Source organism: Sciurus carolinensis, chromosome 10 (assembly GCF_902686445.1).
Source record: "Sciurus carolinensis chromosome 10, mSciCar1.2, whole genome shotgun sequence".
In the NCBI taxonomy this organism is placed as follows: Eukaryota; Metazoa; Chordata; class Mammalia; order Rodentia; family Sciuridae; genus Sciurus; species Sciurus carolinensis.
This window is the reverse complement of record NC_062222.1, coordinates 129,775,362-129,797,664: the sequence shown is the minus strand read 5'-3', so window position 1 is coordinate 129,797,664 and position 22,303 is coordinate 129,775,362. Positions and strand designations below refer to the sequence as shown.

General features: G+C 43.4%; 1 protein-coding gene across 6 annotated transcripts in view; it reads left to right on the top strand.

Moving 5' to 3' along the window:
- Cc2d2a (coiled-coil and C2 domain containing 2A) overlaps positions 1-22,303 on the top strand; it is a 108,831-nt gene that overhangs the window by 74,258 nt on the left and 12,270 nt on the right. For 4 of the 6 annotated variants that reach the window (XR_007110521.1, XM_047566708.1, XM_047566706.1 and 1 more), the window contains 13 exons: positions 912-1,050; positions 1,533-1,736; positions 3,423-3,515; positions 4,570-4,661; positions 5,563-5,577; positions 7,157-7,324; positions 9,598-9,703; positions 9,901-10,010; positions 11,345-11,441; positions 11,922-12,020; positions 14,383-14,559; positions 18,570-18,773; positions 21,558-21,647. Coding sequence is in view for 5 of the 6 variants with exons in the window: in XM_047566708.1 (XP_047422664.1) it covers positions 912-1,050; positions 1,533-1,736; positions 3,423-3,515; positions 4,570-4,661; positions 5,563-5,577; positions 7,157-7,324; positions 9,598-9,703; positions 9,901-10,010; positions 11,345-11,441; positions 11,922-12,020; positions 14,383-14,559; positions 18,570-18,773; positions 21,558-21,647 (1,594 nt within the window). In the remaining variant the exon portion in view is untranslated. The remainder of the gene's footprint in view (positions 1-911; positions 1,051-1,532; positions 1,737-3,422; positions 3,516-4,569; positions 4,662-5,562; positions 5,578-7,156; positions 7,325-9,597; positions 9,704-9,900; positions 10,011-11,344; positions 11,442-11,921; positions 12,021-14,382; positions 14,560-18,569; positions 18,774-21,557; positions 21,648-22,303) is intronic. The other 2 variants (XM_047566709.1, XM_047566707.1) reach the window with 1 other exon arrangement.

Here is a 22,303-nt window from a genome sequence, read left to right as displayed (position 1 = left end):
GAACTGTTGACAAAGCCCCAAGGCCACCATGCCTGATGCCGGCACCTCCTTTGAATCCCACTGTCCAAAGCTGGGGCCTAAGTTCCTTGTGCCACTATTGCCTTTTTCTTTTGTTTGTCTGCATCTGAGGGTCCCAGTGACCTGGGATGTGAGGCATTCAGGACTTCCTGGACCACATGCAGAGGCTCCTCTCCCCTGGCCAGGACAGGGCATGACTATGCACAGGGCAGAGTTGTGGAACTGAGTCACATTTGCATCTCTTCCATTCGTATTTCCTATTGCCCTATAACCTTTAATAGCAATCATCAAGAAAAATGGCACACGTCCTTGCGTGAAGATTTTTCTCTCAGGGAGGATAAGCAGTTCTCTGGCATCCTGTGGTCCTGATGCAACCTCTCTGTAGTAAAGTCAGACTCATGGAATGTTAGCTCAAACAGACCCGGCAGGATGCAAACTTCATGAATCGTCTCAACTGTTTATTCAGGGGGGTGCAGGGATGAAATGGCGTCCATGGACCCATTTTCCTGGTAGAACATAAGCCACTGAACAAAAAAAGGAACTGGGTTTATACAGGTTATTTTGAGGGGTGGTCTAGTGTGCCTGTCAGTTTTCTTGGACACAGGAGTTTGAACTTTTTTGGTCAAGGTCTGTGGGCAGTGTCTGAAGAGGATTTATTTTGGAGGAGATGAACACCTCCTAGAGAATGTCTCTTTTGAGGATGATAAAACACTTCCTCTCTGCCTGCAACCAGCAGCTGGAAAACACTTGCCTTGGGAGATGAAAGCTGTCAATGCATGATCCTCATTGTCACTCCCTTTTTCTCAGGCCTCATCGTCTTAGGAATTTCTCATTCTCTGTATCCATTAGAATCAACTGGTTTTTCTTGTTGATTTGTTTATTAATTTTTCCAGTGCTTTGAAGAGAGCAGATGCCATCTCATCTATTGGCACGTCAGGACTGACGGACATGAAGAAGTTGGCCAAGTGGGCAGCAGAGTCCAAGCTCGACCCGAACGACCCCAACAATGCCCCTTTAATGCAGCTGATCTCGGTAATGTGGCCAGAGGCACACCTGCCATTTGTAAGGCGGAGGTGGCAATAAGAGATGAAATGGCTGAGCCCTTTGTGCCTCTGTTCTTCTGCACCATGTTCTCCCACTAGCACCAAGGGCCCACCTGCCGGGTGAGTGCAAGGTTTAAATTCCTGCCTGATGCCTTCCCTGGCTTTGAGACCAGCACGGGAGCGTCCACACCCTCCCCGCCCTGGTGATGCAGTTGGGAGGAGCAGCGCTGCTGCTCAGAAACACTTGGTCAGACACACAGCCACACGCAATGATACCAGCTTCTTTTTGTTGCTCCTTCCTGTAGCTCTGTCCAGCCTCTGAAGAAAGATTCTATTTCTTCTGTGTTTTAATGAAGTTTGTCTTTCAAATCAGCCCATCTGAAACTGTTTAACATCTTCCAAAATCAGTGCTAGGTTTCTTCCAGTGAAATCCACACGTCACCTGGTGTTGCGCATTTTCTGGTTCCATAGGTGGCCACCAGTGGTGAGTCCTATGTCCCTGATTTCTTTCGACTGGAACAGCTGCAACAGGAATTCAACTTTGTCTCAGATGAGGAATTAAGTCGATCCAAACGTTTCAGGCTTCTTTGTCTTAGAAGCCAAGAGGTGCCAGAATTCCGAAATTATAAGCAAGTTCCAGTTTATGACCGAGAAATTATGGAAAAGATATTCCAGGTAAGAAATTTCCTAAAAGGGATTAGAAAAATAATAAAATGTCTGCTATGCCACTTGGTATAATGTTGTATATGAACTTTGTTGTCCTCATTAAATTCCTTAATAGCCATATTATATTTCTTATGTAACACATTTATATGTAACTTGTCCATTTTCTTGAATTTGGTATTTAATCTCTTTGCCTCAATGTAACAATATGTAAAATAACCAGTAACCAGGATTCTGAGTCAAGTGGTTGAAATGCCTACATTTAGAATTGTAAGGTGAAAGGTATCCCAGGGGCTCATGTGGCTACTCCTGCCTTGGCCAGGAATTCAGGTCTGTCTGAATGCAGGAGGTGTCTGCCAAGCACCCTGTCCCAGGCTCAGTGGCAAAACACTCCAGGAAAACCTGGATGGGCAGGCTTTGAACAGCCTGGGGTTGCGGGGGCAGGAAGGAACTGAGGAGATGGGCCGGATCTGCATCCCAGTCAAGGGCAAGAGTAGGAACAGAGGCTTAGAGGAGGGCAGATGGCAAAGGCAGGGGCAGGGGTGGAGGAGCTTTATAGGAACTGCAGGGCACAGGCTGTGTAGAAGGGGCAGACCAGTGGAAAACAGACACATTTGTATTTGACGAGGTATGTGGAGACCAACTAAAAATTAATACCAATGTGACATTTTATGCTGAAATTATTCTTGGAGGATGTATTTGGTTATTTGGTTCTTAGTTATTTGGTTATTTTTTCCTTAGTTTGGGTTTGTGATCCCAAGGGATAGAAATCCAATTTTGAACCACCTCAGGCACCAACTGGAGTCTGCTGAGCAATGGAATCCCGAAGCAGGGTTACTATCCAAAGACACAGGACCAGCGGGAAGGCAGCTGTGTCTCAGTGCCCCCCATGCGGGGCCTACCTGTGGCCAGGACATTTTGCAGTGTCAGGGCTCCTGGTACGGTGGCTTCCTACCCCGATTTGCAGATGGGTTTTCTCTGCTTGGCCATATGATCACTAGTATCATTCAAGTTCACATCTGATGGCTTCAGCCTCCAGAGGGGGAGGTGAGTCCTCCTGCCCCAAGTTCAGAAATCTTGGGGAGTAGCTCTGAGTCACCAGACCTGGATTGGAAGCCACCCATTGGCTTTTAACTGTGATGGAGACTAGTCATGAAGGGAAACACGGCAGTTCCCAGGCACATAGACTAGTGACAGAAGAAGGGAGAGGCCCTAGCTGACGCTGCCAGAGGAAACCCCTGTCCTCCTCAGAGTGGTTGTTCCACCAGGGCAGCCAGATGTCACAGGATGGAGTAATGTTTTCACCGGGTTTCTCATTATTTTTGTAATTGATTTACTAAAATGGATAAAGCAAAACTTAAGCATGAGTTCAGTGAAGTTGCTTGATGAGTTTAGTGTCTTGAGTTCTGACCACTTTCTCTGTTCCGTGGCCTCTCTGTCTTCCTGCTTGAGCATTTGAACTTTTCAACACTGCATAGAATTCTCTTCTGTTGGTAAGGCAGCTTGACCAGCTGACTTGGAATCCTGGATACTGCACCAAAGATCAGTTCTGAACCAAAATTTAGGAGGAAGATGAAAGAAGCATTTGGACCCATAATTTATGACTTGAACTGCATGAGATAAATAATTCCCTGACTCCAAGGAGAGTATCTGAGAGTACTTTTAAATCTTAAAATTATCATTTCCTTTTAATTTTAGGACTATGAGAAGCGTTTACGAGACAGAAATGTGATTGAAACCAAGGATCACATAGACACCCATAGGGCCATTGTAGCCAAGTACCTCCAGCAGGTAGGAAAAATCACTTAAAACAGGTTTCACAGCGGGGAAAGAGCCAGCACTGTAGGATGGGAGGTTCTCTGTTCTTACAAATGACTGTACCATCTTGTGCAAACCACATGAATAAAAGTATGTACCTGACAATTACCTTTACCTTTTGAATAAATGAAACCACTAGGATATGTCATAGCTTATTATCAGTGATTATTTTAAATGGGGATGATTACAGGGGACTCAATTTCTCAGTCATGTTTTTTCAAATATTTGAATGCTTACATTTATGTTATATTGTATTACAATGATTACCATTGTAATCAGGAAAAAAAACAAGTTTAAAACCACACACTAAGTGCCTTGTTCACCAGAAAACTAAAAATTGAAGTTGAAACATCATTTAATCTTTTCATTACTTTCTTTTCCTTCAATAAACTTAATTTGTAACAAATGCTGTAGTGAACACATTCCCCCATCTAATTTATCTATGATATAGCTCATGCATGAAAAAGAAAGAAAAGAAAGAATTTATGGCATTTAGAGGTCCTTTATTTTATTAAGTTTTTATGTATTTCTTTTTATTTATTTACTTTAACTGTTCTGCAGTGCTAGGGATCAAACCCAGGCCTCTTACATGCTGGGGCAAGTCCTCTACCACTGGGCTGCCCTCCTGGTCCCTGAGGTCTCTATTTAAATAAGAACATGCATCATTTTGAATAAGGAAAGGACTTCAGAATCGGTTGTGTGTGCTCCAGACTGGTCCTATTTTTATTTTCTGTGATGGGTGATGCATTCTTCCAGCAGAATTCTACTATCCTTTGTATCCAGAGCTTTTCCAGCTTCTGAAAATGTAACAGTGAACAAAACAGAAAACCCCTGCCTTTAAGGAGTGGACAGTTGGGGGCAGGGACCTGGGGGGACTAGAGAGCTGACAACAAGCGACCAGCTGTAGAGCAGAGAAAGGAACAGCTGGAGCGGGGGAGGGGACGAGGTGGCCTTAGGGCAGACTGGAAGGAGTGAACTATGATGTTTGAATAAGAACATTTTAAATAAAGCTGATTTCTTTCCCTAGGTTAGAGAATCAGTGATAAATCGTTTCCTACTTGCAAAACACCATTTTCTTCTTACTGATTTGGTGGTAGAAGAAGAAGTTCCCAATATCAGGTAAAAATCATCAAAGCCACTATTAATACTTCCTGTAAAATCTTTGTTCTCACTCTATTATATGAAAGGTGCCCTACGAGAGCTTTTAAGCATGATGTGGTATGCATGGCCCAGAGCTCTGCTGGAGACCTGGTCCACCTGAGGGGCCTGTTAGGACAAGTCGCCGCAGGCTCTCCATGGCACCCAGGACAGCCATCTCACCTGCCCGTCTCCAAGTCCACCTCACTACCTGCCATTTCCACAATTCCGTTCAACCAGCCCTGCTGGCATTTCCAGCCTGCAGTTCCTCTTCTGCTTTCCTGATCTCCCTAGGCCAGAATTTCCCCATCACAGGGCCATGGGGGTGGCTGCAAGCTCCCCCTCAGAGGCTCTTGTGTCACAGGGCAGGGGGTCTGGCTCAGGCACCCCACAGGAAGGACACAGGGCAGCAGGGAAAACGGATATTGACATGGAAGTTGGGAACTGACTGTATTTGCTCGATTGACTCCCCATTTTTAGAATAATCTTGAAAGGTCTCAGCTAGGGGTGAGCACATAAAAGGTGAAAGGTGGTCTTGTGGGCCCATTAACTTTGTGACTTTTTTTGGGGTCAAATTTTATTGTCCTAAAAAGGTCATTCCCTGTGCATGTCCTTCCTCTCCCCCATCTGACTAGTGAAAGGCAGCCCCCTCCACCTCCATCCATGAACAGAAGAGAGAAAGTGTCTCCAAAATTCCCATGGAAACCCCTCTCTTTGCAGAGTTCTATCATTGAATGTCACACAGTCGTGAAAATGACACTTAGAACAAATGATGGTTTTTCATGCTGTTTTTTCTTTTCTTTTTTTTTCTTTCCTTCTTTCTTTCTTTCTTTTTTTTTTTTTTTTTTTTTTTTTTTCTTCCTGCTTTACTTTCTGCATTAAGTTCTGAAGGCTCGGGGTACGTTCATTCTTCTTTTTTTTTTATTTTAATTTCAGTTTGCTCTTGGCTTTAAACCAGAATGTCTCTGTATTTACTGGTCCCAGTCATGTGATACTCCCAGGCTGACGGTTGTGGGAGATCAAAGCCAGGAGTCACTTCCTGGGAGGGAGGCATTGATAAGGGAGAAAACTTGCCATGTTAGGATGCCTGGCAAGACTTGTGTCTCTGAGGCCCTGAGTTTGGGTTAGTAGGTGTCCTGGCAGAGTGACTCAGAGGGGGGCTCTGTAGTCAGTGACCTGAGTTGGAACCCCAGCTCCCCTCCTAAGAAGCCTTCAGCAAATCATAGCACCTCTCAGAGTCTCCAGTTTCAACTGAAAAATGGGGTAAACTTATATTCCAAGAATGAGTTCATTATAAGTAGGTCCTAGCACTGTCCCTGATACACAGAAGGGCTTAATAGGTACACTGAGGGTACCTTGCTGTGCAGGACCCTGGAGAACAAGTGGAACAGCTCCTGGAAACCCTTTGGGATTGCCTGTGGGAGCCACCAGTAGTGCCAGGCAGGAGTTGCAGGGCCCCCATCCAAAGAGGGACCCAGACAAGAGGCTGCTCCACCAGCTGGACTCTGAGCAGCGAAGCTGAGAACCATGAGCCCCGCCGAAGTGGCTTTGTTCTGTGGCCCTTTGGCATGTCATTAATGTCCACTTTCAGACGGTCACCTCTGTGTTCCTGTTCAGTCTCTGAGCAAGAACTTAGGTTCCCCCTGGACTTTTCTCCTGGGGTTCCCTGACTCTTTTTTCATCTTCCCGGAAGTGCTTGTTGAATCTCATCTCAGTGAAAGGGAGAGATTGGTAAGACAAGGATTCTCTCCCCATCCACCTCCTCGTCTCCTCCAGCATAGTCACCTTTGTCCCGGCCTCATCCCAGAAGCGATGTTTTAGGGACCTAGAGAGAGCTAGATCAGTGCCAGGAGCTTCACGCCCCTCCTGCTTCATCCTCCCAGCCACCCCAAGAGGTGGGGAAAATTATGCTCATTCACAGAGGATGAAACAGAGACCTCAAGAGGTGGAATGATTTGCTCTCAGGCAAGGAGCGGAGCCAGGATTCACACCCAGTGCTGTCTAACGTCAGACAGTGAGAGGTCCCCAGCTCTGCCCAGGAAGGCTGTGTGCACACAGCTGTGCACACTGCCTCATGTGGATGGAGCAGTGAATAATGCCATGGGGTGGATGCAGAGTGGCAGGTCCCTTCCAGGTGAGTGAGGCTGGCCCCGAGGGGGAGGCAGGACTGACAGGAGCAATGGTGAGGGGTGGGGGAGGAGAGGGCATATTTGGGGGCCGCAGGTGAGCAAGGTAGGGAGCCAGGCAGGAGGGCAGACCGGGGCCCGGGCATGGCTCTTCTTCCTCTGAGGAGTAGCCAAAAAAAAATGTTCCGCAAGCCAGCTGTGGATGGGCAGGATTTCTAGACTCTCCACTCTCCTTAACAGGACAGTTTTCAGAGGCCATGAGAAATCCTGGGGCAGAGTTTGGTAAAGTCATCGCCCGTTTTCTAGCTCTTTCTTTTTCTTTGAGTTCTAATCCTGTTCTGTAACCATTAGCATTTTGGGCCTGAGCCTTTTCAAGCTGGCAGAACAAAAGCGGCCACTGAGGCCAAGGAGGAAAGGGCGGAAGAAGGTGACAGCCCAGAACCTGTCGGATGGAGACATCAAGCTGCTGGTGAACATTGTGCGGGCTTATGACATCCCAGTGAGGAAGCCACCAGCAAGGTGAGGGGATGGCGGGTGCGGGCGCCCAGCAGAGGCGGTCTCGTGGAGGGTGCTCCCTCTTGCTCTTCACATGGGCCTGGGAGCCCTCGCTGAAGCCAAGGCCTGTTGTTGGCATGTGAGCGTGAATTCAGGCTCAACAGGGCTCACAGTGGGACTGAAGAGCATGGACCAGAGGTACAGCTGAGCTGCACGGTGGACCCCGAGGGGGGATGGTTCTCCTGGTGTGGCACTCACCGCGTCCCTCCTTTTGCTTCATTTTCATGTGAGGGTGCCCCCAGCTAAGCATCACCTTCTCAGGGCAGAAGCTGAAGGTGCTAACTGGGGTCAGGGGTCGATCCATGGTCTAGTCCCCTCTAGCAGAGGCAGGGTCACAGAAGAGGGCGTGAGCCGGGCAGATACACAGGAAGCGTCCGATTATGGTTCTTCCTTCCTGCCTGTTCAGAGGACTGAGTTCGGACTACCATGGCCACTGTCCTGGGGGCAGTGGGGAGCCCACAACCTCAGGGGAGATGAGTCTGAGTTTCTTATACGTTTGGAGAGCAGAGATAGAAGGTCCAAGAGTTAGAACTTCTTTTTGCTGGTGCCCTTTCCAGTGTCATGGAAGAGGGAATATATGGTCCTTTCAACACGAACAAGATCACGTGTCATTTCAGCTAACACTCACTACTCTTACCATCTTCCTTCATTAGAGGGAAAATGGAAGGGGATGCCAGAGGCGTGACCAGGGTCCCTTGGCACCGTCCGATTCCACGGGAGAGCCCCAGGCCAGCTGCTAGCGTCTTCTTTCCTCCTGCTGTTCTTCATTTCTCCATCCCTCCACGTGCTCACTCGCTGCTGGGCCCTGTCTTCTTCACAGAATTTTTCCTCAACCCATTACCATATGTTGACATCCATGCTCATTGCTCTGCTCCTTCTAAGTGTCCACCTGAGTCCTGAATCTGCCGGGGCCTTGCTTCCCCAAGCCACCCCGACTGCCTTGAAGCTCAGCTGTGGGGTGAAAACCCACACAGAAAGAACACAGAGGTGTTCGTTCTGCATTTTTGTTTGTTTGTTTGTTTTTTGGTTTTTTTTTTTTTAGAACATAGAGGTGTTCCTTTTATTTTTGGTCTTTATATAATACTTTAAACTATTAAACCATTCATTCAGATAATTCAAGAATACATCATTGGTCCTCCATGCTGTGCGTTTCAAAGCAGATGCATCCAGATAGCGCTGACATCAGCTCTTTCCATTTAACCTGCCCAAATCTTCACCCCCTACCCTCGCACCCCAGGCAGGATTTTCCACTTCCTTTTCTGTGCTCCTACACCCCTGCCTGTGGCTACAGGCACTTTATTGAGGTTGCTTGTTTACCCGCCTTTTGTCCTGTTTAGTCTGAACTGAACTCTCCTGTTTGTTTTTTCATCCTGAGTCAGACATTGGGCCTAAAATAAAGGATGTCCTAAACAAACGTTTTGTTTTGTTTTTTAAATAATGTAACTGATGTTTCCAAAGAGAAGTGGGTAGCTGTGATGTTAAATGTTCCACTTATACCATCTCATAGATTGTCTGAAAACTGATGTGAAAAGTCAAGCATCTGATAGAGACAATTTGTACTTTGTTCAGTAACGAACGCAGAATAATTGGGAAACCATAACATTCAGTATAGATATGCAAGTGGGTTGTTAGGATGGTCGGGGTAGGTATCTGGAAGAGGCTTTCTGGAAATAATCTTCATTTGTTTCTTTAAGAATGCAATCATGAGGGAGAAAGAGGCAAGACCATGAGTCCTCACTGGAGCAAGGAGTCCCTGCCCTTTGCCAGTGAGGTTTGGCAGACCCAGAGAGACGGGCCTTGCCCGGGGCTTGTTTCTGTGGCCATTGGAAAGCACAGGTTCAGAGAAAGGGGGAGAAAACTGAGATGGGAAGGAGGCAGGACTTTCTGGTCAGCTTCTGCTACCCAGAGGGATTTTACCTCTCATTTCTGGAGAAAAGTCAGGTCCTGACTCAGGCAGACCCTGGGAGTAGAGGAGAGAGAAGGAACATTTTTCTTTTTCCTCAGTTCTCAGCCAGACATGCAGGCCTGGAAATGGAATCTGGAGAAGGCTTTTATAACCACCAACTGACCAGGGAGGACCTGCGAATACCGAGCCTTCCGAAGTGTGAACAACTCAGGGACAACGGCTGTCATCACAGCCACCAGGACTATATATCTTTGAAGGACTAAACCATATTCTCAGTAGAAAATTAAGACTCTTCGTATCACTTATTTCTTTCATACATTTTCCCTCCTAGCAAATTCCAGCAGCCATCGAGATCCTCCAGGGCTTTCAGTGAGAAGCGTGTTGCCTCCCCAAGCGCGCACAGCCCAGCCCACAGCCCCGACCACGCCTTCAGCCAGGTGAGAGTCCCCTACACTGGTTCAGCTTCCAGTCTTGACCCTTAGGTTTTAGGAACCGCCTATAGACTTCGTGGAGTCTTGCATCCTGCTTCATGTTCTTTCAAAAACATACCATTTATTAAGCATATCCTACCACTGCTGAGGACAGACTGATTCATCTACCCATGATGGACGCAGGGTTTGTTCTTGCTTTGAAGGTTTTAGTGCGTCCTTTTGTAGAAGTCTCTTTTCAACGAACAATTTGCCACACGACAACAGCTGAAGGGCCCAATCCCAGCTGGAATGAAGAACTTGACCTTCCGTTTAGGTGAGCATATGTTCCTCTTTAAATAACTATCGGATATTTTGAAAACATGCAAAGGAAACAGAGACTAAGCCAGAAAAGACCATGGCAAAAAGTTTGTAGCTGGTGGGCTCCAGAACCAAGTCCCATGGTTTTCCTCTCAGGCCCACAGCTGACTGCATTCAAGAATAAAAAATGGAAAGATGTCCAAGTCTGGAAACCTGGGGTCATTGTTGGGACACTCTATTTCCCACCAGGTTCTGGTTTCTTCCCGCCCAAATTTTCTCATTCCCTCCCCCGACCACTCTATACTGCGTTTCCTTTCTTCCTCATGTCCTCTCCTGAAGCAAATCTGAAACTCCCTACTTCCCCAGAAGTGATTCTTTCTCCCTCACAAGAAATACACAAGCATTTCAGAACTTTGGTCAAAACTTTTTAGATATTTAAAAGATTATCACTTTAGTACTTGAAATGACCTTATCTAATCCAACCCTCTGCTTTTATAGAGAAGAGACTAAAAGCCACAGAGGGAAGGTGACTAAGAAACCACAGAGTAAATTAGAGGCAGAGCAAGGATTACAACTAATTAAGCCAGAGCAGAGGGCCAGGTACCACTGTGACCCAGAGAGTGAGCACAAGAAAGGAGAAAGAGCAACGAGATTGCTCAGGGAAACACCTGTGGTGCTCCAGCCTCAGGTACGCAGTGTTAGAAGGCAGGAGCCGTGCCCTGTGCGTGGGCAGCGGGACCCTTCAACAGCCACAGAGCAGCAGCAGGTTTATGCTGCCAGTGGTCTCCCCGGAGAGGCACCCTCTGGGGCCCAGCTGCTTAGGAAGCACACCACTGACCAGCACCCCTGGAGGCCGCCACAGCCCTGCCCAGATGACTCCTCCAGGGAGGGGGATGGGAATAGGAAGAAAGTAGAACGAATCGGCATCACTTTCCTATGTTCATCTAGGACTACACCACCAGTGTAACTCCACGTCGTGTTCAACCACGAGAGTGGGACCTAATTAGAATAAGTTACCCTGCGTGTATGTGTGATTGTCAGAATACACTCTACCATCAGGTACATCTAAAAACAACAATGACAAAAAGATGACTTCTTGCAAAGCTTACAGCCTTACTAGCCAGCAGAGGGTTTGGATGGGCACAGAGCCTAAAATCGAGGGCTCTCTCCCTCGGGGTGTAGGTATGACGTGACGGCATCCCTGTCCAAGATAAATCCTTGAAATGAAAGCACGGGTTTTAATCCCACACCTGTGCTCCTACTTGTGTGTTGCTCAAATGTTGACATTTGAGGGCTGATCATTTCTCTTCTGCCTACTTCCACGGTCCCTGTTCACGTGTTATTTTGCAGGGCTCCTAATGGGGATTACAGCTCAGCGAGTTTACAGTCAGTGAAAGATGATGTGTTTATTAATATTTTCGATGAAGTACTATACGACGTCTCAGAGGTAAGTTCTCGGTGTGAAGGAAAACATCTGAACTCTGCACTTGGCAAATCCTCTACCCCCTACATATTTCCTAAGCACAATTTCCATTTTTGTTGTGCTTGAAATATTTGAAATTTGACAAGCATAGTTGGGAAAAGGGAGAGATGGGAAAGAGAACTAGCTTTTTAAGTTATCAGCCGAGTATTTGGTGCGCCAGGAATTGTACTAGTGCTTTGCATGGGCTGTCTTACTCAATTCTGAAATGACCCTATGAAGTAGATCAGGAAATCTCCAGTTCATTGATGGGAAAACTGAAGTTCAGAGAAACTAAATGGCTTTCCTAGAGTCATTTAATAAAGTGTCTGAGCCAGAACCTGATTAGGTCTGTGAAACCCAAGGCCACAGACTTTCAGCTAAAATCCTGCTGCTCTCCTGCTGTCAAATTAATTAAATGAATGTCTGGAGTTCTTAAACAATTATTACTTCCCATGTGTCCTTTAGGATGACCGTGAAAGGGGAAGTGGAATCCATACCCGTATTGAGAGACACTGGTTGGGATGTGTGAAAATTCCATTTAGCACTATCTATTTCCAAGCAAGGGTAAGTACCTAAAGTCAGAGTGCCATGAGAAAAAGCTCAGCTCTAGCCATTTTTCCTGTGAAAGTCTTAATGCTGAGAGAATATACGAGCAATGCCCTTGGAAAGATAAAAATCACTATATGAAGTCATTGATCTTCTGTCAGACTTGCATGGCTTATTAAACTTCTGTGTTCCTTAGAGTTCACAGTTAATATAGGACTGTTCAAATCTTCGAATTTCTAAAACATTTCAACGGAAGCAGTGGTGGGACAAAGTGGAGAATTGTCCAAATGATAGAAGTGGAATGGATGGTGCCTGAAAGTAATTTGAAGGAAACAATCAGAATGGACGATGGCCCATTTAATGATATGCATTCTATTAATAGTTCTGCGATGCACACTATTTAAAACATGAAAATCCATGAGCACCAGCATGCTCCACAAAGGTTCCCGTCTTCAGAGTTAGCCATTTTACTTAGGGGATCCATTAGGTTGGCAACTCCTGAATGACTTAGTAGCTCTAATCTGGGACAGTTAAAGATTCTGAACATCCTTTAACACCCCAGTATTAAATACACAGCCACAGGAGACCATAAGCCGCTGTGATGACCACACAGAATGAACACTACCTAGGCCACAGTCTCCAGCAAGACCAAGACCCAAACTCCAGTCAGGGAACCTTGGATTGCTTGCAGTTTCAAGCATCAACTGGAATTGCAGTTGTCCCTGGGGAAAAAGACTAGTCTGTGGATCATGTTGCAGTGATGTTCTGGCCCAAAGAATTTACATTTTCCTCTTAGAATAAATTTTAAATTAAAAAAAAAGGCATCATTTTTACAAATCAAACTGCCTGTTACATTTGGCATTGCTGAACTTCACATTTGGGAGAGACTCAGAAGTAGTTACTCAAAACCCTTTGCTTGACCTGGTGATGTTGTGGCTCTGTTGTGCTTCTGGAGATCACAGACAAGGCCCTCACTACTCTGAGGCAGTCTGTTCTCTTTCCAAGAGCTCTGCTGTGGAGATTTCCTTTGCACTGTGCTGTAATCTATGTCCTTCCCTAGACTTCCGATTGTTAGGTCCTGATTCTTTTCTCTGGAGCTGCTTTGAACAAGTAGACTCCTGACTCTGTAGTAACTATATTGGGTGCACATTACATACCATTGTTTATATGTCACCTTGATTATGCTTCACAACACCTCTGGATCACTATTCCCATTTCAAAGATGAAGAAATGGAGAGGTTCAGTAACTTATTCAAATCACAAAGCCTACAGCACATTTGGGATTCAACTTTTAATGACTTCCAACATGCTAGGACTGGTAAAAGGACAGAGAACTATTCCACATTTTGGTTTATATGCTTCATTATATCTTTGGAGATTGATTTCATTACATTTGTCTTTTAAGAAGTTTTGTCTGACTCCAAATTCCATGCTTAATTGTGGTGGAGGTTGCTATGCTATCTGGTGTGCAGAGGCCCAAGATGCACCAAACACCTGAATGCACAGGACAGCCCTCCAGAAGTGACCTGGCCCCAATGTCACCAGAACCCAGGTTAAAAAACCCTGTCTTAAATCCTTACACTTCAAATATTTCAAGGTAGTACTCCTTCCTTCCTGTGTCATCCACCTATTTTACAGAACAAATGTGCTCCGTTATTTCAGCTGTACTTTTTATGTGATTGTTTTTTTTTTTTTATCTGCCCACCCCCTACCCTGTCATCTGATTAGATAGAGGCTTTGGGGTGCTCTGTCAGTGTAAGGAGAAAAATAAATAAGAATCTATTCAATTTATCCCTAAAAGCTATTATTCACTGAAATTTTAAGTTCTTTATTTCTCCTGAGATCTAAATACCCACTAAAGACTAAAATAAAAATTGAATTCTTTGCAAACTTGTGAATTTTAAATTCTAGCTTTTAATAATTCTGCAGCATTAGTCTTCTGTAAATTCGTTGTTGCTTCAACTTTACAAGAGTGAGAAAGTCCTGGCTTTTGAACTTCTACATAAGTTATTTCTGAATAAGTGACTGATCAATCATGCAGGGCACATTTATTAAGCAACCTAATGTGTATACAAAACACTTTTACATGTCAGAGAAGGATGATAAAAAGAGGGAAAATATTTTCAGGGAGTAATTATCTGGAAGAATATGACAAATGTGCACACAATTATAAAGTCCAACAGAAAACCATAATCTAACAAATGAAATAAACTATGAGTGTGGAAGAGATAACAAGTATCCATGAAAGAGACAAGGCTTGAAAGATGGGATGGGCTTCCTATGCCAGTCTAAGTGATTTTTATTTGATGAGTTGAGACTCGTCTTTGAACTTCTGTTGGAAAATCGCCAGAATGCTTACCAGCTCATGTTCTCTTCACAGATTGATGGAACATTTAAAATAGATATTCCCCCAGTTCTTCTGGGCTACAGTAAGGAGAGAAACATGATTCTTGAACGAGGCTTCGATTCTGTCCGAAGCTTAAGTGAAGGTTCCTACATCACCTTGTTCATCACCATTGAGCCTCAGCTGGTTCCTGGAGAGTCAGTTCGAGAAAAGGTAACCCTGCTTGGAGTCTGGAACCCACATCCCCTGCCGGTGAAGCGTGAGAGGTGCTTACCAGGTGGAGTTTGCCAACTCTGCACTATACCAACAGGTTCTCCTACTACAATCTATCTCTGTTTATTATTTTTTCAGTTTGAACAGAATGACGAGGAGAGAAGAGATGTGTGGGTTTGCACTTCCACTGAGCCAATAATTAGGTCAATCAGCAGTCTAAACTTTTAGGCAGAGCGAGACAAATGTGAACATGTTCTGCTTTTAGAAGAATTTTCTCAATGTGAAGAAAATGAAATATGACAAATGAGAACATCAGATTGCTCTTTCACTTGACATTAGCTGGCAAGCATGCCGAAATAGATTTCCATGTTCTGACCTCACATCCCTGGCTGTGCTATGTATTGAGTCGATTCATAGGCTCATAAAGCCAGATGACCTTCAAGGGTCATCACCATTCATTTCTTAAAATAAACAAACATCTGCACAAGTACTCTTTGAAACAGCTCTAGAAAAAAGAATGTCTAGAACTTCCATTTGTTAACAGTTCCCAACCTTCATCACCAGGAAATAGCTTTCCTAACATAAATGCTTACATAGCATTTACACACACTGCCCTCATTGGATTTGGAAGTTATTGTGACCTCTTATGCATATATAAACTAATCCAGTAGTAACAACCACCACTAATACATCTGAAGTCACTTACTCTGTCCTCCGCACTGTCAGAGACTGGAGACATGTTCTCTTCTTTCGCACTCACAGGTGTCTTGGGTGTGGGTCTCCAACTTAGAGGTGAGGAAAAGCAGACTCTTCTTCTGCAGGGGCACACAGGCAGCACGTGGCAGAGGTGACGGTAAACCTCTGTCTGGCTCCACCCTGTATTCACTCAACCAGCACCCAGAGCTCTAGGCCCCCAGGTAAAGCAGTCAGATAAGCAGGTGGAAACGCCACTCACCTTACAGCCTGCAGAGCCACAACCTCCAAGCTGCGCTGCAGAACCTAGTGTTCTGCTGACTCTGTTTTCCCATTGGAATCAAGATTTAGATGGAGATGGGAAAAAAAAAAAAAAAAGTGAGCGCACTGCTGTTTCTTTTCCTGTGTTACAACTTGGTTCACAGAGAAATGTCCTTTTTATATTCCATTTGCAAGGCATTTTTAGGACACAGGGATTATTGGAAATACAAATGGACTGAAATTCAAATGAATTTTATATGCTAGGCTTTGTCACTAAAGCTCAGGTTCTCAAGAAAACATTAAAATATATGCATTTCGAAATATTTTCAGAAAGACAAATATATGCTCTGAATGTTTGTTTTCATGTATAAACTCGAGAGGGACAAGAATATTAGCATGGAAGAATGCTGCTGGACAAAAGACGAACTCGTTATTTCTATGCAATTCTTAACAAGAGAAAAGGCAGTCAGCTGCGAGTCTTCCGAAAAGCCAAAGTTGTCTGGGACTGGCAAAAAAAAAACCAAACCTGAACTGCTCTGTGCTAGGCCTCCTTCCCCAGCCCTCACCTCCTGCGGCAGGACCCTGGAGAGGCATCCGGGGCTCAGGACAGGTCCTCAAGTCCTGCAGCGTCGTCCCTAATGCTGCCTTTAGTGGCATTTCACTGCCCCATTGTGGCTGTGTGAAGCATTTCCCTTAGGCTTCTAAGAAGAGGGCTTCTCTCTGGCTGCTGTTTGATAAGGAAAGCATGTTGGTTGACAGGACCCTGGGATCCTTAACACTCAGGCAGAAAACACCACCCTGTGGTTCACCTGTAGACTCTGAGAGAAGCTCTCACCTGAAACAACTGGGACCACAGCCTTGAGTTGTTGGGCCACTAGCAGTAACTTCTGGGATTAGCAGGTTAGAGTCCCACTATCCACATGGGCAGCAGCAGGTTCCCATAGGGAATCCCTCCATATTTTTTAAAGGTATTTATGAATGTAAAAGTTTAAAGAATCAACTCCTGAAACACTGTTTTAACATTCCTTAACTTGGTTAAAAATGAGTTTTTTAAAAACATTGCTGTTAATAAAGTCTTCCTCTCTTTTTTCTTCTTTCTTGCCTATGATAGATGAGCAACATGCTCAAGAAGGTACCCAGTGCTTTGTTCTATAATTCATCAGTCGGTAGTTATTAGCTTTTAATTAGCTGCTATGTCAAATGTCCCGGGGATGGGTGCTGGATCCTGATGCCTGTGTGTTCCCTCGGCAGTGAATATAGATGTCTGCAGGTCCATGAAGAATGTCCAGCTTTGGGTAACTGAAGGTAGAGCATGTGCTTAGTGTGTGCAAAGCTCTGGGCTCAACTCAGCACTCCCCCAAAAGATGTCTTGGACATTTTTGTCAGAGTGAATTTTGGTTGGCATTGAATTAAGAAGGCATTAGTGTGAAGGTCGCCTGCACACCAAGAGCTATCCCCATGTGTCCATTCACATCAAGTCCGTTAGCTGCTCCTTAGAGAGACAGGTTAGCTCTCACAGTTGTTTCTGCTCAGTAGGGACTGCCATGTGCAGCTGTTAAAAGGCAGGATAAACCTGTTTGCTTTTTCCATAAGTGTTTCATTAACCATTAACCTAGAGGTCAAAAAATGTAGCCAGCTAATTACAATAAAAATTAAAATTAAAAAAAAAATGTAGCCAGCTAAGACTCCCCCAAATCTCATGTCCAGTGAATTTTGAATTTAACAGTTCTGCCTAAATTTGCTTCATAGCAAACAACCCAAGACAGGCGCAGTGGTGCATGCCTGTAATCCCAGTGGCTCAGGAGGCTGGGGCATGAGGATCATGAGTTCAAAGCCAGACTCAGCAACTTAGCAAGGTCCTAAGCAACTCAGGGAGACCCTGCCTCTAAATGAAATACAGAAAAGGGCTAGGGATGTGACTCAGTAGTTAAGCACCCCTGGGTTCAATCCCTCGTACAAAATAAACAAACACCCAGATTCTTTTAGCATTTAGCTTTTCCTTGACCCTTAAATCACAGACATACCATACTACTTAAATTCCTGTTTCACATCATAAAATGGCATCCTGGTGGCCTAAACAACTATTAATGACTACTAATACTTTTTAGGGGGTTACCCCATGCAGGCTAGGGGTAGGAAGGAATGCACCCAAACACAGGCCCTGCCCGCGATAGCTTGCTATAGAGTTAAGATACAGAACACCAAGGCAAAGTGGTAGAAAAAGTTCCTGACACACTTTATCCACTTGGAAAGTCAGCTGTCAGTTCTGATTCAAGATCTGTGTGTTCTTCCTGGACAGCGTTGATAGCTGCTTCTCTTAGCTGCTCCCCTAGCACCCTGTGCCTATCCCTGTAGAAGCTCTGGGCAAGGAGTTGAGCACCTGGTGTCCATGTTCTCCTCCAGGCTAGAAGTTCCTTGAGGGGATTATTTCATAATCACATATCCAAAATACCTGGAATCTTCTAGAATCTTAGCAAACATTTTTCAAGTAATTGGATGAATAAGTAAATAGATGGGCTTAAAGGAACAGGGATAAACTTGACTGGGTACCTTCTTTTGAACCAGTTTTGTTCATAGTTTTCCATCTTTCTAAAAGTACAATTATTTCTGGCTTCACAATTCTATCCTAGAAATCTGTGACAGATATTTTACATTTGAGGTGATAGATTTCTGGGTCATCCCGTCTTAAAACCAACATCAAAATGCACATAAAACACCATTGCTTGGGCTCACAAATCAGAATCAGCATGCTGTAGTCTGTTTTTTATAGAGTACTTTAATATTCCAGTGTTTCCACATGGCTGCTTTCCTGTTCACTATTTTCTTTTAATCCTATTGAATGTGTATGTTAAGTGTTTAGTAAAGCAGTCTAATTTTTAAATTATAAATATAGTTAAATAAAGCTGCAGGGACACCAAGATGTAATGGTTTTATTAAGATTCACTTACTCATGCTGCCCAGACCACACCGTTAGTTCACGCTGACTGTTGCATCTGAACATGTACCATTGTGTCTCCCATGAGCATATGTAAACCCATAAGTCTTTCTTTTTGAAGTTTGAGTCTCAGGAAGATGAGAAATTGCTTCAAGCAACAGAGAAGTTTCAAGCTGAATGTGCCTTAAAGTTTCTGAATCGTCAGTGCCTTACAACCGTAATTGACATGAGTGGAAAAACTGTTTTTGTAACACGGTATCTCAAGCCTTTAAACCCTCCTAAGGAGCTCCTTAATGCCTACCCCAATAATCCACAGGCAACAGCAGTAAGTACTTTATTGCTAATCAGAGACATTACTAAAAATGTTTTAAATTTTCAGTATCTTGCCATATTTTGTACTATTTAAAATATGTACCATATTTTGTACTATTTAAAAGATATTACTTATGTCAAGGTCATTGGTGATGAAAGTAATGATTAAGACTTTTTTATTGCCACAAGACTTGTTTTCTTTAGAAGAGTCTGTAGGTCCCAGGGATGAAAATAAATAGTTCTTAATTCATTCTTTCCATTAATAATTATTGAGTGCCTACTATGTCCCTGGCATTATATTCGATGGTGAATATTCAACATCTGGGAAGGTATTCTGCACTTTCAAAATGTCTTATGTAAGCATGTCTTCATTGTGTATTCTCAATAACTTTGTTAGGATGTGAACCCCAAGGCCTCTAGTTTCAGAACTCATGTGCTTTCTATTATACTGAAATAACTACTTGGTACCATGCTTAATGCTATAAGCATCATTGATTTAAATTAAGCAAAAAAAATTATTTCAACAATTTAAGCATTTTCAGCATTTAAGTTATCACTCCAAAGTGCACCCATACTGGACCATTAAATATACACAGTCCATTCATTGACTTCAAACCACGCCACCACAAACTCATGAAACAGAAGCCACGTGTTAAACAGGACATTTTTAAGTGAGTAACATAATGTTTTTGGAGAGGGGTGGCATAGGGAGTGACTGCTGCTAATAGTCATTCCTATAAAGATTTAGAAATAAGATGAAATGTTTTGCAGATGTAGGTATATTTTAAAAAACAACCCTGTGTTCTACATGCCATTTTTTCAAGTCACTTTTTTTATTGGAAACCTAATAAAGACTTCCATTCTGGCTAGCATAGTAGATGTACAGGAGATTTCTCCCTGCAGAGAACACTTAAGAGTGAAAATACATTAATATTTGAAATATTTTAAAAATTGTGGCTGAAATAGAAGTAAAGTGAAGGGGGAAAATATACAGACACAAGAAAACAATATTCCACATGGGCGAGGGCTTGAAGTAATGTCTGCTGTCCTTCCTGACCACTAGAGCCCAGTTTCAGTGAGCCACAGGCTGTGGGAGATGGGAGACCCGGGCTAGAGCAGGCTAGCAGCTTAGAGACTCAGGTAAAGATGAGTGAGGACAATGACCTCAGTGGGAAATGTGGGAAGTCCCCACCCTGAGAAGGAATCCAGGCTGTCTAGCCTTGCCTCTGGATGAAAGAGAAATAGAGTCTCACCAGAGAATACCTGATCATTGACCTGTACTTACTCACATGTGGGATTAGAATTTATATTGTCTGTAGGACTCAAAAAAACTTCAACCAAATATTTAGTTGAAAGTATTCACTTCTGTAACAATCCCAGATCCCTGTCAAAAGCAAACACAAATCCTTCTAGAAGAGTCATTTCATCTCAGTCTCAAAAAATCAAAATCCACAGAAGTTCTAAAAGACATGAATATACCATAAAAGACCATCAATGAAATAAGTCACCATAAAGAAGTTTAAGAATTAGCATAAACAATAACCTGAAGCATCTGACCACAAAGACTGTAGACAGAATTATTGGCACAAGATGAAAAATAGATATTGTTTTAGTCAGCTTTTTCACTGTAAGACCTAACCAGAACAACTTTAGAGGAGGGAAAGTTTATATGGCGTTCACGGTTTCAGGTCTCAATCCACAGATAGCAGGCTGTGTGTATTAGGACAGGGCTGATGAGAGTATTTTAATGCCCTTGATGTTCTTCAAAATAAGGGTAAAGATAACTAAGTTTAGAATTTAATTTAAATATACATATTGAAATTTCTAGATTAGCCTGTAAATAAACAGAGTGTGTGTAACTTCTAAAACTAGCAAGAAAATAAATGAAATGGGGTGAAGAGAGTTGGGAGGGGAAAAGAAATCACAGAAAAAGTATGGAAAGTAAAATTACAGAATAAGACGATAAGAATAATGTATGTCCGAAATAAGTTCAAATCATAAAAAAAATAAAAATGCGACCACATTAAAATTAAAAACTTGAGGGGCTAGGGATGTAGCTCAGTGGTAGAGTGCTTGTCTAGTGTGCGTAAGGCCCTGGGTTCAATCCCCAGCGGCCCAGTGGTGGGGTGGATTGAGAACTTGAGTTTATCCAAAGATACCATGAATAAAATGAAAAATCAAGCCACAAATCAGGAGAGGATATTTACAACATATATAATACATAAAGGAATGGGCACCAGAATAAAAGACAAAAAACAAAATCCTCTTACAAATCAGTATGAAAATGCACAAATTTGGAAATGCACAAAAATTCAAACAAGTGGAAACATGGATAGGCCAGTAAACATGGTGTTTAAATTAAAGAAATATGAGTTATATCTCTGAGGATGTCCAGATCTCAGTCCCTAAATCCCATCCCCCTCTGAAGTGAACCAGGCTCCTTGGAGAAACACTGCTTTCAGGACTGAGCTAGGGAAAGTACGCCATGATCCTGGAAAGTCCTGTTGTACCCAGAAGTGAAGAAGTGGAGAGGGAGAAGAGAAAAAGAATGAATAAGATAAGGACATTTCAAGGGACACAAAAGTCAGTTTCTTCATCTGGTGGAAGATGGACAACAGCCATAACCTTCTGCATAGGCTATCTGGTGAAGATGAAGGTAACACAACAGCGGGCACAGAGTGAGCAGTCATTCTTCATGACATATGAAACTTGTTTTCAGAAATGCGGTAGGGTTTGCAGCTTTCTAATTTTTCTATTTTATTGGAAACAATTTTTTAAAGCGGTCTTGTGTATACAGGCCCTGGTCGCGCGATATGTGTCCTTGATTCCTTTCTTGCCCGACACCGTTTCCTTCGCCGGTATCTGTGATCTCTGGAGCACGTCTGATGTAAGTTGTTCCCCTCCCAGGGAGAGGTTAACTAAATTGAGCTAACATAACTGCATCTTCGCTAAATGGCTTGCATAATTTTCAACTGCAACACTCATTTGTCATCAAAAATAAGATCTATTTGACCATATGAACTAAATTCTGCAGTGATTCGCTTCCTGGTTCAATTATCCCAAAATTCAGAAGTTAAAAAAAAAAAATTAAAGAAAGAATTTAAAAAATGACACTTCAGAGGTCTTAATGCTGAATTATCCATCTAGTATTATTACCTTACTATACCTGTTTTATTCATAAAAGAATCAAAATTGTGTGGGCTGGGGTTGTAGCTCAGTGGTAGGGTGCTTGCCTAGCATGTGTGAGGCACTAGGTTCAAGTCTCAGCACCGCATATAAATAAAATAAAGGTCCATTGACAACTAGAAAAATATTTTTTTAAAAATCAAAATTGCACTCTATAATTGGAAATGATATAATCCTTAATTTGTGGACTTCTTGAGGCATGTCATTATCATTGTTTACTTAAGACAGTCACCTACCACATATTGGGCACTGTACCGAGGCCTGGATATGAGCAAAACCTCCATTTTGTGGAATTTACAATTGATACGTGGTGTATGAATTTTCAACTAAATCTTAGGTAATACGAAACAAACATCT